At 41.1% G+C, this 14,764-nt stretch overlaps 3 protein-coding genes across 3 annotated transcripts; all 3 read right to left on the reverse strand.

The window, feature by feature from the left end:
* Positions 1-26: 26 nt before the first annotated feature.
* Positions 27-311, reverse strand: BP5553_10670 (uncharacterized protein; the record flags this gene model as incomplete). Its single annotated transcript, XM_032019293.1, has 1 exon — positions 27-311. The coding sequence occupies one exon, from the start codon at positions 309-311 to the stop codon at positions 27-29; it is 285 nt and encodes a 94-aa protein (XP_031864562.1).
* A 590-nt stretch (positions 312-901) lies between these two features.
* Positions 902-1,848, reverse strand: BP5553_10671 (PHB depolymerase family esterase; the record flags this gene model as incomplete). Its single annotated transcript, XM_032019294.1, has 2 exons — positions 902-1,621; positions 1,681-1,848. The coding sequence occupies 2 exons, from the start codon at positions 1,846-1,848 to the stop codon at positions 902-904; spliced, it is 888 nt and encodes a 295-aa protein (XP_031864563.1).
* Positions 1,849-6,596: 4,748 nt separating this feature from the next.
* Positions 6,597-8,795, reverse strand: BP5553_10672 (Uncharacterized protein; the record flags this gene model as incomplete). Its single annotated transcript, XM_032019295.1, has 13 exons — positions 6,597-6,735; positions 6,797-6,816; positions 6,876-7,011; positions 7,068-7,103; positions 7,157-7,213; positions 7,268-7,294; positions 7,364-7,428; positions 7,479-7,602; positions 7,681-7,825; positions 7,907-8,036; positions 8,095-8,207; positions 8,257-8,469; positions 8,528-8,795. The coding sequence occupies 13 exons, from the start codon at positions 8,793-8,795 to the stop codon at positions 6,597-6,599; spliced, it is 1,473 nt and encodes a 490-aa protein (XP_031864564.1).
* Between the last annotated feature and the right edge of the window lie 5,969 nt (positions 8,796-14,764).

The raw sequence follows: 14,764 nt of genomic DNA on the forward strand, positions 1-14,764 counted from the left end.
CGAACAATAGGAGATTTATGGAGCTTTCAATTTTCATCTCCAGGTCTCTCGGGACCGCAAAAGTCATGAATCGTGAAATAACTCGTCACCGAGAAAGATGCATGCCGTTCCGCGTCTGATTGACTGAACGTGGCTTGAATGAAGACCACTTCGGAACCAATTTTGGAGAGCTCCGTAACTAGACCTCTGCCTTGAACCGTCATGACGTCCCATTTTTGTCCATCTTTACTTTCTACAATGGCCACGACCTGTTGGCTAGTAGGACCAGAGCTGTGGCCATCATAATTACTTCTCACAGTAGATACCAGCATTTTGAATGCTTGTTGTCGCCTCCCTCGCGAGTATTTTCTATCCTAGATGCTCTCGAAGTTACTTCAGAGAGCAGCAACAATCTGCTCAAAGCGCATGTATTCTCGGCTTCGCGCCTCAGCGTCGACCCCGAAATTAGCGCCCGGCGCTCAACAATCTCTCGGTCCCGTCGCATCGTCCTTGCGCGAAGCGGCGGGTGCTAAACCCGAGGTGGCCCAAGGGCGAAGATCTTTATAGTACGTGCATCCAAGAAGCACGGGAATTTCCTGTTCTCCCGTAGTATAAATCTCATCGACCCCGCTATTACTCTACTTCCTTCTCAACATTTTATTAAACTTTTTAAATAGATCTTCCTTTATATTTAATAGCAGAAATATTATTTTAAATATTACTAAAATAATTTCAAAAGAAATAATATTACTTCTAGTATTTATATACTTTATAATATTATAGAAATAGTATAACTGACTTTTAGTAGAAGATTTATATTTTATAAAAAACAGTAGTAATAGTTCGTATTAACGAAACTACTAAATCGAATTACTTTTATAAGTAATAGACTCTAACTACTACTTTCACATTATATATACATTTACACAATGCCGAACCATTTGAGATCCACGTCCTCGTGAACTGGAACAGTGTGGCCTACCCCAGCGGCGCTATATGCTATAAAACGAGTGCCGTCTCCATAAACCATCTGGGTGTAGCCGGACTGAGGAGTATTGGTGACATTCTTTGTAAAGGTAAGACCTATTACGCCGGACCACTCCTTTACCGCTTCAGCGAGATTTGCATAAGAGACGAAGGTGTCGGCGGTACCATGCCAGAGCTGAATTCTAGGGTATGCACCACTGTATCCCGGATACATTGCCTTTACCACGCTTGTCCACTCTGCGGATGTCTTAATAACTTTCCCGTTAGCGCAGGTCGGATCAGCAGCCTGTGGACTAGAGCTAGGAGAGCCAGCCAGGCAACCAGCCGCAACTCCTGAGTAGCCGGATGCAGCGGCGAAGACATCTGGATACGTAGCGGCCAGAACGTTCGTCATCATAGAGCCGGAAGATGTCCCGGTAACAAAAACTTTCTTGGGGTCCGCATTGTATTTAGAAATCGTATAGCTTATCATGTTTGCAAGGCCGTTGCTATCGCCACCACCGCCATGCGTCAAAGTTTTGGTTGACGCAACGTCCCAGCAGCCGTTGTCATGATTAGCGCTTGGGAAGATGGTAATAAAGCCATGTGTATCGGCCAACGAGTTATATTTTGTCTGTGAGGCGTAGAATTCCCCAGTTCCTGAGCAGCCGTGCAGCTGAATGATGTCATTAGCTACGTACTTTCTTGCTTGCGTTGGATTGGAGCAATACTAACAGCCAAAATAATTGCAGGATTGGTTGCCAACTTGGATGGGACGTATATGTTCATCAGGAGGTTGGTTGGATTTGCCCCAAAGTTGGGGACCGAGACTAGAGCACCATTTGCGGACAGTGAAAGCAGCGAAAGCGCAGCAAGGCCGCTGATCTTGAATGAGGAGAGCATAACTGAGGACCGTATTTAATATGTGAGATTTGAGACGTGAGATGTGAGGTAGGAGATGCAAAGAATTGCGCTTGCTTTTCCATACCGGCGAGTAGCTTTATAGCAGCCTCGGGCTATGGCACACTTAGGCTGATCCTCCAGGACATTATTTGCCCACAATAGCTATAAACCATACTATGAGCGGCGACGGCAGAAATGTGCGGCAAGTCGGTCGTAGAATTTTAGTTGAGGTAAAGACAACTAAGACACAACAATCGTGAACGAACGCGTGGAAATATATTAGGATAAAATAGGCTGGAAATTGCACACTGATACGACGAAGTACTAGACGCGGGGGATCTTGCGCATTTGATTTATATCGACAAGGGAGGAAAACTCGGGATTGTAGTTCGGCAAAGGGCTGGGTAATATAGAAAGCTCCCTTCCTTTTCCCCTTCCCCTTCCCCTTCCTTGTATTGAGATCGAAGTACGAAGTACTAAGTACCTTCTAGACACGTCTCTCCAAGTAACACCAGAGATACTTATTAGTTGCAGCGCGCAAGCGAAAAGACGCGGGGTTTTTAATTCAGGTCGTCCTCTCGAGCGTGTTTCTAACACATGCTCAAGCTTAACCCCTTGCGCCTCGGTATCCGACGTCGGGCCCCCCGCAGATAGTATCTGACGTCGCGCGGGGTAGCTTGTGCCCGCTCCCAGATCGTGTCGGAATGACTTCAAAATGAATACATTAAAAAAAGTTAAATAAATATATTCTAAAACTACTTTTCTATATAAAATGAAAGCCGATTTTAGTAAAAATAAAGTTTATATATTATAGTAAAGATCTAAAAGACTACTAATTATTTAGTTTGTTTTTGTATTTTACTTGTACTAGAATTAGCACGTAGATAAGTGGAGTTACTTGAGTATATAAACTCCTAACACTCACTCTCTCTTTTACACAACACGTACGACGACTGACATTATATAGACTGTACAATAATATAGCTGGACTAAGGAGAAGTTAGCTAGTTGGGATAATTACGAATACAAACTCAATTTACTATACTTATATTAATAACTAGATCTTGTGACTATTAGTCGTCCTGAAGTGTTACTACTTAAGTACACTTTGAATATTCACTTCCTCAAAAGAACATTAAACTATAATTTAGACTTCTTTAGTTAAATGACGATAATCTAACACTGCGCTTGAATGCCCAATTGAAGCTATATCCTTTGACTGTAGTCTTTTAGTTGTTTTACTTACGATTCTTCCTGATAATCCTAAAAGTCCTTTCTACTCTTCTATAATATTAAATAGTTTATTTTATTATTATTATTAACAACTATTATTTATATATAATATAATTAAACTAATATATCTAATAAATTAGAACTTAGATTATTTAGCTAACTACTACTTTCTTTTTAGTTATATAAAAGTACTCTATTAAATATAATAAACTAGTTAAGAGGACAAAGAAGACTTTGCAATCGATACTAATAACTCTACTTACTCTATACAATTATCTTATGACGAATTCCGCTTTAGTAACAATATTGGATGAATACGATACTTCTTATACTTGACCGCACAAACTAGTAGTATTACCAAAGTCTTACTCGTAGAATATCAAGACGACTGATTCGCAGACGAAGCTTAGTTACAGTCTATGCTGCTGGAGCTCCCCGAGCTTTTTAGTCCATTCGATAGCTTCGCTGATTTCACATCTATGCTATAATATCCTAGGATTTTACGTTTTTAGCTATTTCCACATATTGGTGTCTTCGAAAAGTTAATTGAGATTACACATAACGGAATCTAAATTTGTATATCAGTATCTACAGCTATTTATGCTCGTTATGAGTTAATAGCAGAGACCTTGTTGATCAGAATCTTGAATTCTTTTCAATAATCTAGCACTCTACTTTTCAAAAATTTCAAGGGATTAATTAGGTCTACGAGCCGATGAGCTTTTTGATTTCCAGTACAGTGCAATGTCTTTCAAGAACGCCTATTTTTTATTTTTTGGCCCAGCCGCGTTCTTTCCAATTTGTTAATAAAAGAGGAAAGTGATCTACAACGTCTCGCATGTCCCTATCATAGGCTATAATTACAAATATGTTTTTGTCGATATCTGTTTCGTGCAACTTGCCCAACGTGCAGATGTTCTGCGCGATGTCATGGCCAAACGTAGGAAGTTATATTGGGCCACAAGAATCTAATGCTCGCTGCGCTTGTAGCTCCTTAACAGCACTACCTGGGCAGAAAGGAAGGTTTCTCTCTAGCTGCATTGAATGTGGCATAATTGATGATGGCATCGGCAGGTGTTTAGACGGCCGGAATATGGCATCGTGGTGACAAATATCTCCTCCGAGTACAACGTATCCGGATTGATAGTCGTTCACGCTAGGCCGCAGATATGTTCAATTGCATGACTAGGGCTGTCAAGTATGTAGAATGAACCGTCGCCAAAGTAGTCAAAAGCCGGAAAGCCCCCAATTGTCAGAGTCGCAGGGCTATTGAAGTCTATCTCGCGGAGATTCCACCCTCTATACATTTCAAACGAGGTCGTCAGTGTCAACTTGAGCAGAATGTCAAACAGCAGCTATCGTTTATATCGGAAGACTCACTCGTAAGTTAGTTGTATGAGGAAAGGTCGAGGCATCACCAATGTAATCTCAATGCGAGTGGCTATATAGTGTCAGCAAGTCCTATAGATTATCTTATATACCTAACAAATCAATGTACAAAACACTAGCAAACGATATTGTCGCCCTTACCTCTAAATCACGGCCTCAAATCGCCTCCCCTTTGATTCCGGTATCCTCTAGGACGTCAATAACATTCTTCGTCACCTAGATATCGTACTCTCTCGTTAGTATATACTCCGCAATAACAGGGGCGTGATTAAGGTAGTCCTTCCGGATACCCAGGTCCCACACCAGCTTTCTGCCGGAGCTGTGTTCCACCAAGAAAGACAACGAAGGTGAAGCTGGGAACGAAGTTGCCCCAGGAATGGGCGGACCTATGAGGCCTCAGGTGTGTCTAGAACCTGCATTGGCTGTGCTGATAAGCTTGGCCGCTGTCAGTGCGTGGCTTAAGGGGATCTTGAAAGATGAGGGTGCAGTGGAAATGATGTTCAAGTCTCAAAATCAAGAGTGGCGAACTTTACGCTCCGAGGTAAATGTTTGCACCTAGATATACCAAGATATTAATTAGACTGAGTATCGTCTCAGTGCATAGACAAATCCTCACGAGTTACGTTTCCGTGAAAGTGGCGGCTATGATAATGAGATTAATACCCCTCTTTGCGGGAGGAATAACCATTTTTTAGTACAGAACGCTTATTAATGTGCCGCATGAAGACCATTGCATTCGGTTACAAGGGGCCGTTGTCGCCTCGACGGCTAACTAGATTAGTTGGATGACCGGTACCGTAGCAGATGGAAGTCTGACCGCGCGATGGCAATCGCGATGATCGCAAAGGAACTTTGATAACTAATTAAAATAGCAATTGCCGATACTCGATACAGTGACCGTTCATAATAAAAAGCCATATTTGCATGTGAATTAAAGTCATTGGTGTACAAGTTGTGTTACAAATAATGATCTTAATACTCTAGATTTAAATAGGAGGTATAGCGCATTCTTAGAACAAATCGGTGTTTTTCAGAAATAACATTCACACTTAGAAAAGATATCAAAGTTAAAACTAATATAGAATCGAGTATATATAGATAATATACTGAGTTTTATATCTACTGTGAAGAAGTAGAAGTAGTTGTTTGCGAATCAAGAGTTACTTGGAGTTGTAGCTACTTAGAGAGAGAATAAGAATACAAGTATGCCTAGAATTTCTTTATACCCCTATTCCCCCTGTCGCACGCTCACGTGACACCTGCAGTTCCACCCCACCACATTACAGAAAACGTTATATTCCTAAGTTGTAAAAAGAGTAGACTCTCGGGTAGTTCGACAGTTTTCTTACTTCTTAGTAGAAGTTAGATGTCTATATATTTATAGTACGCTAGCATTAGTATCGTGTAACTAAAGTAGAACCTAGGCTCAAATTGGCTATAGTCCCCTTAAAGCTTTAAACGCGACGAGTCGACAGCTCTCGTTAATCGGCACTACGTCTAGTGTACTATGAATACTTAGACACTTAACCTCCGTGGTCGAAGTACGACGCGTATAGCTAGTTCGCCTACGCACTTGAATTGCTTGTGCCTCGGCGCACTTAAATTGCCTGTATGCCGGTGTGCTAAGACAGTCTCTACTACTATAATTTGTAAAAGAGTTGCTTGCTGTGGCTATATAGTCGAAGTGAAATGTGTGTACTCGTAGCTAGTATTATATTAGGGAGTGATACCGGTTGTATATGTAGGTAGCGGCTAGGTGTAGTAGTATTTCCAAAAAAACACCGATTTGTTCTAAGAATACGCTATTAGGGAGGTTATAAGTTTTAGACGATTATATATGTAAAATAGGTAAAAAGAAAACATAGATTTAATACTATAAATTAAGTTAAAGTAGAAGTATAATTTTAAAGTAAAATTTGAGAAAGATGAGAATAGTTTGTAACAGGAGATACTTGGTTCTAGGAGCACTCTATGTTGGTTATTTTATGAGCTATGGCTGAGCTATGGCTTCAATAGAAAGAAAGATCATCTGAACATGATTCAAATCCACCTGACAGTTCAGTATCAAAATTTCCTGATCCAACATTTGTAACTCTGTACAATCCGACCACGGTTATCTTCGACATTTATGGGGAATATCGGAAACCCTCGACGCCCTCCAGAGGACCAATCTTGCCCTCATCCGCCAAGCGGTTTTGTCTCCTGAGGTACATACTCATTGAAAAGGTTGCGACGATTAGTAAAAGCTGCGTTACAAGAGTTACACTAAATGCAAAGATTAACAGGTGCCTATAGATATGTTCAAGCGTAGAATGGAAAGACATACCAAATTCCAGGCAGGTAAAGCTGTTCAAATACGGTCAGTAACGGGGCATTGACAAGTCCAAGAGTCTCAAATTACGTACCGGAGCATCTTGAGAACGGAAAATAGTGCTACCAGTCACACCTCCAGCCGCTCCTGCAGTAACCATAAGTGCAGATAACATGGATCTCTTTTCAGTCCCCACAGTCTGATTCTGTGCATAGGCAACCACAGCAGCACTAAAATTCAATCTATAAGTCTTGTATTTTGAAAATCAAGAAGTAGGGTAACTTACGCATTTGACTGGCATCCGAATACAGCCAAAAATACCCTGTGACTCGGTCAGAGAGATCGAACTCGGCAAATGCTTCAACTGTAGCTTACCCAAAGAGGCGGACTCCTGGAATCTTGGGCAAAAGGATCAAGAGGTATCCGGCGATTCTACTAGGGTTAGTAACATCTGATAAGTGCTTCCTGAGATTGCCGAAGACTTACGCAACTGAACCCTGAAAGACTATTATCCTGTGGTAGAGGTTAGTCTTAGATAGAACGACGATGGGGGTTTTTGTTGGGGGAGGGGGGGCTGCTTACGGCCACCGCATACGAATTTTATCCGATAGCCAGGCCAATCCCAAGCTCGCGATGATGGTAAAAATCTATAAACATAAGCAATACATTCAAAAGTAAAACGTGCATATCAATATACATATGGAGGGCTCGTCAAGATTAAAGACGTAGTGTAGCTAAAGCCTATTCCTTCGTTCAATATAATAGGGAAAAAGTAACCAATGGCATAACCGCTAGTAGAGGTGATAAAGTATTGGAGACAGCTAACGATTTGCATTAGTTCAAGATGTTTTTCGAGCTTCAGTCAAAGATGAAAGATCTGTAGACGAATAAATACATACAATAGGAGCAACTTTGGATCCCTGATCAAACGCAAAGTCTGTGTTAAAGGCACTTTTTTGTACTCTGCTTCACCTCGATCGTTTAAGATGCGCATCCTAGCAATGTGTGCCTCTCGAGGTTTCAGCCATCGTGCTTTCTCCGGAACTGTTGTTATCTGATCAGTCCTAGGCTCACGAAGGTTCATCTATTGGAATGGTGAGCGTAGGACGCTTGGGCAGCACTTACACTCGCCTATGGTAAAGAAAGATGCGATGCCAACAGCAATGGTCATTAACCCTTCAATAATATAGATCCAACGCCAACTCTGCTTGTACATGCCATTTCCCACATGTATCGAGGTAAGCCCGTATGCCAGCTGAAAAAAATGTTAGTTTATTTGCAGGTTTGACCCAAGGACAGTTAGGGATATATACAATGCCGCCAAAGCCAGAAGCTACCAAGGCACTCGTATAGAAGAACGCAATGCGACTTGCAGTTTCAAAGGTTTTATACCATGATGCAATCATGTAGATGGATCCGGGAAGTACTGGTGATGATTAGTGAAGCCCCATAGATAGAACTGAAAATGACCTCACATCCAGCTTCGAAAGCACCTAATAATGCTCTTAAAACCAACATTGGAATCCAACTTTTCACGAAACCCATTCCTAGTACAACAACACCAAACGCAGTGATGAGGAAGCTGAGCCAGGTTCTTGCCCCTAGTCGGCGAATAATCAAATTTGATGGAATCTGGCAGAGGGCGAATGCAGGAAAGAAGACAAGAAGGGCGATAGAGTAGCGAGCACCTGTTAGGTCAGTTCGATGCATACAATTAACCAGTTATAAAGGAGATCAAAAACGTACCGATGTTAAAATGAAGATCAGTCTTCATGCCAGATATGTAGGCAGCGGAAATATTAGATCGGTCAAGTAGAGAAAGGGCGAATACCGCGCATAGCATAGGGAAAATATGCAGATCAATTCTTCTCAGCAGAGCTTTCTCTTCGGCCGGCGTCCAATCCTGGTTGGGGTGTAGAGCAGAAGCTTGAGAGAGGCGGCGATTGTCGTCATCGCTATTGACAGTTATATCAGCTTTCTCCACTATTTCAGGAGGGGATTTGTCGAACGACATGATTATGACTGTATTGCAGACGTAGGGGATTATTGTTTTGCAAATCAGCTGAAGAATGAATAGTAACTTAGATGCGAAGATGTCGAACTCTATATAGCCCGCAAAGGAGTGGAGACGACCCTTTCCCCGGTAATCGGTTAGGGGTAGGTCGGGGTAGCTACGAGGGTTATCCACTTAGTGAGACTAGTACCCCGCACTCTATTTGAGATGATGCCCCAGACGCAAGCAGTATCCTCTGCCAACCCCATTGTTAATAGATATATTGGGGGTCTAGCCAAATCTACTAAACGCTAGACTCATATTTGCGGTAATGATGGTGGTGATGACACGCTCGGTTAGTGTACTAGCATGCTCATTGCCGCTTAGGCGATATCAATTAAGGATTACCGAGTCGGCATGCACGTCGACTGGCTTCTATTCTAGGACGCATTCGCGCTAGTCGGTAGATTAAATATCGGTGCACAAAAAATAATCATCTTGTAAGTTACAAACATTATATTTCGCAGAGATTACTGCAGCCAAAGATGCTCCAGTTATGCATGCTATAGCCAGGAAGCTTTAAATGTTTATTGACAAAGCTATAGCTACTAGATGAAGAAAGTGGGCTTGTGAAGTAAAGTAATATAAGGATAAGTATCAGCAAAGCACGGAGGTGGGGTGTCTACGTCTTCATAGTACGCTAGAAGTAGTGTGCGTGTAACTAAAGCAGAACTAGGGCTCAAATTAGCAATAGTCCCTTTAAAGCTTTAAACGCGAAGAGTCGACAGCTCTCGCCAACAAGTACTATGTCTAGTATACTATGAATACTTAGACACCCAAGTTCTGTACTTTCCGAGATCAACTCGGGTTAGATAATAATAAAATAAAACAAAATAAAGAAATTAAATATATACATAGTACTTGAGCCTATAGTCAAGGAGCTAGTCACAGAGCTACAGGTGTCAGTCATTGTATGACAGAACCTAAATCTACTATAATAGATATTTAATAAACAGCTCTCTGAAGCTGTATATTCGAAAACTTCAAATAGTTCTCAATCCTGGACATTTACTTAGATTATACTCAGAAAACTAAGTGACTAAGTACAAGTCCTGTTGATATATCTTGTAATATTATACTTTGTTATTCATATAATAGTTACAGGTATAATAATATATCTTGTTAGTAATTAAGTAACAACTATATCTCTAAGTCTACTTTTTGGCTATATTGTTTAGTCTAGTTCCCAGAGATAATAATTATAATATTAACGTATTTTTAAGCCTTTGAAAATATTCCACTAATCTATTCACGGGAAAATCCTTCCTCAGGGGCTCAGTCGAGTCTTGGGCGATTCCGGTACTTCAAAGTTTAGGGGAATCGAATCCGTTAACAATAGTGCTTGACTACTGGCCACTAAGCTATTACAATCATTCGCACCTGTTTCAAGAAGTGACAGCAGCTACTTTTAGGATAGACAAGCTATTGTACTAACACGAAGTAGTCAGATGGAATAGAAATGCGAGAAGATCAAGAGCAACGAGTATAGAAGTAAAAGGCAACATTTCGAGAGATGTGAAACAAGGAAGACCAACGAAGAGGCTATGTCTTTTGAGAGAATGGGGGTTTTATGAACAGAACAAAGATAAATATAAAAGAGGGAGAAGTGAGAGCAAGCAAAGGAGGCGTGTTTGTACTCAGCCTGTTGTTTACAAACCTGAGGTGGGAGTAGCTATCTTAGAGTAGTTATTTCCTGCAAATATAGTTGTGTAAAGACAGTAAACTATAGTAAGCTTTGACAATCGTCAGCTGGACATACTTAGTGACTTATTCTAAAACTTTAACATCTGTTTATAGAGCGAGGACGTGCGAACAAAATCTCGTCGCCGCACTATTTATCTACAATTGAACTCATTTAGAAAGTATTGATAAAAAATTGAAGCGTAGTTGTAAGTAATACTTTTTACAATAAATTCAAATTGCAGGCAACGATCATGAGGGCAAGACTGAAGAGAAAAACTGTCGAGCCGAGGAGCGTGACTTTATAGACCTGGAAAGTCGCGGCTAGTCTATGTACACACTTTTGGAGATATACGAGTAAGCGACAGCCGGGGGAGTAGTTACAAAGTACTGTGTTAATAGTATATTTACATCAATTTGTACTGTGAACGCTTGAGCATGTTGGATTATATAGTAGATCTAGTTCCTTATTTCTAATTTCTACTTTGCTAAATAAACGAAGGGGTTTTCGTGTATATAAGTAACAATTGTATACTTAGAAGCTATTGACTAAATCCGATAACGTAAGCGGATATGTTTATTTGCTCAGTTAACTAAAGTCATTATAAAGAAAGCTTAAGTATTATTATTAATAATTTATAGTAATCAAACTTAGATATTAGACTTAGTAGCTATTATAGTATAGTACTACACCGCTTTCTATCGAGAGTAATAAAAGGGACAGGTACTTCAAACTAATTTTATAAAGTGAATTACATGTCAAGTATTATATGATAAAGAAATTACACAAGCTAGCTACAAGCGTTTGTATAGTAGTTCCGCTATAGTATAAGTACTACTTAAACTACAAAGTATCTTTACTAGTACTTTTACTACCCTTCTATGAACTATTATTCCAGCTACCTTTACAACGGCTCCAGCACTTCGTAGCTATTACAACTTCTTTAAATACTTCAATAACAATAAGTTACTTCTCTCTTTTCGCCACCTGTCATTGAAGAGCTACATCGTTGCGCAAGAACGCTGGCAGAATAGACGCCAAAGTACCACGAAACTTCAAGTTACTAGAGGAGCTTGAGAAGGGAGAGAAAAGGCTCGGAGCTAGTAAGTAGATAGTTGGGCATGTCTACCAGGTACTGTTACTGACACCGCGTTCTTTTTCGGCAGAAGTATGTTCCTACAGCCTCGCAGACGAGGACGATTTACTGATGTCTAACTGGAATAGCACTATTCTTAGCTTACTATATGTACGTCCGCGCTTTATCTTCATATATTTATAACTAAACTCTGACTAGACTTTTCTCTGCAGTCTATCTATCAAAATCGAATCTATTCTCTCAAGATATACTACAGTGACTAATATCCAGATAAGCTGCTTACTATCCAATTTATTAACTAAATGAATATTCCCTGAGTTAATTCGAAGAATAACGTAGTTAGTGCAGTATATATGCTTAGCTCTTGCAGTAATACTTTTACTTGAGAGTAAGATTATTGCGATCTTCTTATATTAATCTTACTAAGCTCCTATATCTTGCGAACTAGACCCTAGATATAATAATAGAAACAGTATTAATTGAGCTGAGAAGATATATAGTACATCCTAACTACAAGAAACTCCCTCAGTCTCCAGAAAGCTCGACTTACTAAGTCCGTCGACGTGTTATATATTACGAACTCGAAAGAAACTCTGCGCGTTCGACTTATAATAGTACTAAGACAGTAGATTTTAATCAGTAAGTATATAACACGAATAGAAAGTCACTTGTGATAGCTAAGTCTGAATAGCAACGACGAAATTGATGAAACTAGTTCTTAAAGATAACTTTAGGATATATCAACGCGACGAACTTTGTTCTCTACTCAGATATATATTCTACTAAAGATCGCGGAGACTACATCAGACATTATGTTCGCTCCTCTAGTCGTTATATGCCGTAAAATTTGTGTAATAAGAATTTATATAGACATCTCACTTCTTCGTAAGCAAATACAATACACTATATATACTCCTCTATAGCAGTGACCAGCATGCAATAAGCACCTGCCAGCAGCTGCAAGTTCAACGCAAACACCAGTATCTTACACGTTATACTTCATATCTTCCTCGCTATCATTTTTCTACTTCTCTCTCTTCGTCGCTATCTTCTCCTGATACTTCGCATGTTTCCTCTCCCTCCTCCCCTCCCCCTATAGTTTCTCCTCCTCATCCTTGATATCTATCATCTTCGTCGCTGTCACATATACCTTAGTAAACTCACCTTTAAACCTCTCAGCGACAACCTTCTGCGAGCTATGTAAATCCTTCGTCCAAGTTTCCTCTACCCCCCACCCCCCGGATCATTCTCCATCAGAAGCTTGGGACTCACGCTCTCAGAAAGTAAGGCGCTCTTAACTAAGCCCTCCCACTATACCTCCAATTTCACTACCTCAATATCCTCTTCGATAGTTCTCAAGAAATAGAGCTTCTATAACCTAGTCTTGTTTTTCTGTCTGATTATCCGACCGAAGTATTCACTCTACAGCTTCTTGAACAGCAGGAATACAATGTAGCTCGTGTTTGCGAATTGTACTTGTAGCACATAGTGTCGGCCAGTTAACTCCTCTTTAGATAGTAGGCGAGTTTCGAGGACTTTCTTTGTACTTAGATATAGTACAAGGTGTTGTAGTCGGTACTAAGAGATAAGCGCAGGCGTTCGGGAGTAAGCGAAGGTTATATCGGCGTACAACATGGAAATAAGCGCGTGTACTTAGGATAAAGCAGTGGAATTACTATCACTAGCGCTACAGAGGAGTTCTTCGGCCTATTCATTTCCCAACTTCGTGTTAGAAATTTCAAGCTTTATATACTATATATAATAAAGGAAAGGAGCAAAGGTAGTATCAAGAATGAATACAACGGGGTAACGAACAGTATATCTTGTCTTTAACCCTTTCACTACTATCTTCGGACTTATAACATAGATACTCTACTGGAATTTCTTGCGTATAAAATGTTTAAGTGGATTTATAAGACTACGAGAGGACAGCTCAGGCAAGAGGGGGATCCGGGGATATTGTCCAAGGAGTGCTCGGTACAACGCCTTGTCTAAGGGGGTGCTTGGTTAGAAAGTCGAGAGTATTGAGGGACAGAAAAGCTTACAGGCTATGCGGTGAGCACTTGATTTACGAGGGACAAATTAGGCGGGCATTCATTTGAACCTGTAGCACGTGCGTATAACGTTAATTCACTGGGGATATTTATTAAAGCTGTATATATATTTAGAAAACGTTTTTTAATTGTCTTAGCAAATGTTCTTTAAAGAGTCAAGTGGGACTATTGGAGCTCGGATGACCGGTCATATGAGCACCGCCTAAGAGGTGTATGGATCATGAGGAGCCTTGGACGGGATCGAAGTTGCAGGCTGGTGGCCGTCGAGGCTTGAAACTATTACACTGGACGAAGGTCGTAAGCTCGCCTGGGCCGCCGCCGCTCATCCCCCAGCGGATGCATTGACCACAGAGCTGAAAAAAGGCGGCAAGGTAAGCAAGGGGAAATTAAGCCCTTTCTTCCTCCATCCTTAAACCCTCTCTGTAGGCTTGCTTATTGAGGGTGGACAGCGCGCGTGTCGTTGGTTAGGATCAGCTATTGAACGCGCGCGGCTGTGGAGACTGTTGTCGGACGAAGGTTATGGAGCAATCATAGCACGTCAACCTGTCTACGCCTTTACTCCAGGAGCCATGGTGGGCGTCTTTCAACCCCCAACCATTCAATCGGTGAGAGCTTGCGCGTAGATTGGGCTTAATGTCAAGGTTAGAGGTCCTGCGACGAAAGTCAATCGTGTCACCAGCCTTGAAGACTATTTCTGGCATCGCCCCGCAGCCAACTGGCAAAGTCACTTACGAACATTTCGGTTGAGCTCTTTTCAGAGGTACGAAATCTCAATAAAGAAGCCCACAAAGTATCATCTACCAGTAGAACTGGAAGAGTAGGGGGATGGGAATATTTGCTCGATAAAATAGTGGTCGTTCCTTTGGAGAGGTGTGGCATTTTTAGCACGGTGTGACTAGGCACTAAGCTAAACTTGAGGCCAAAGGAGCTACAAGACGGGATTCTTGCTTACAATGCAGCCTACCGCTTTTAGGTGAAGCTTGCTTGTTGCTGTCTTCAAGTTGCTTGACACCTCGACAGCATCTTGGTATTCGTTAGCTTCTAGTCCGACAAGGCGCGACCAACGTGGCGGCCGGCTACAACCGCGAGGGCGATACGG

The sequence above is a fragment of the Venustampulla echinocandica genome, assembly GCF_003357145.1.
Source record: "Venustampulla echinocandica strain BP 5553 chromosome Unknown scaffold_17, whole genome shotgun sequence".
Classification (NCBI taxonomy): Eukaryota; Fungi; Ascomycota; class Leotiomycetes; order Helotiales; family Pleuroascaceae; genus Venustampulla; species Venustampulla echinocandica.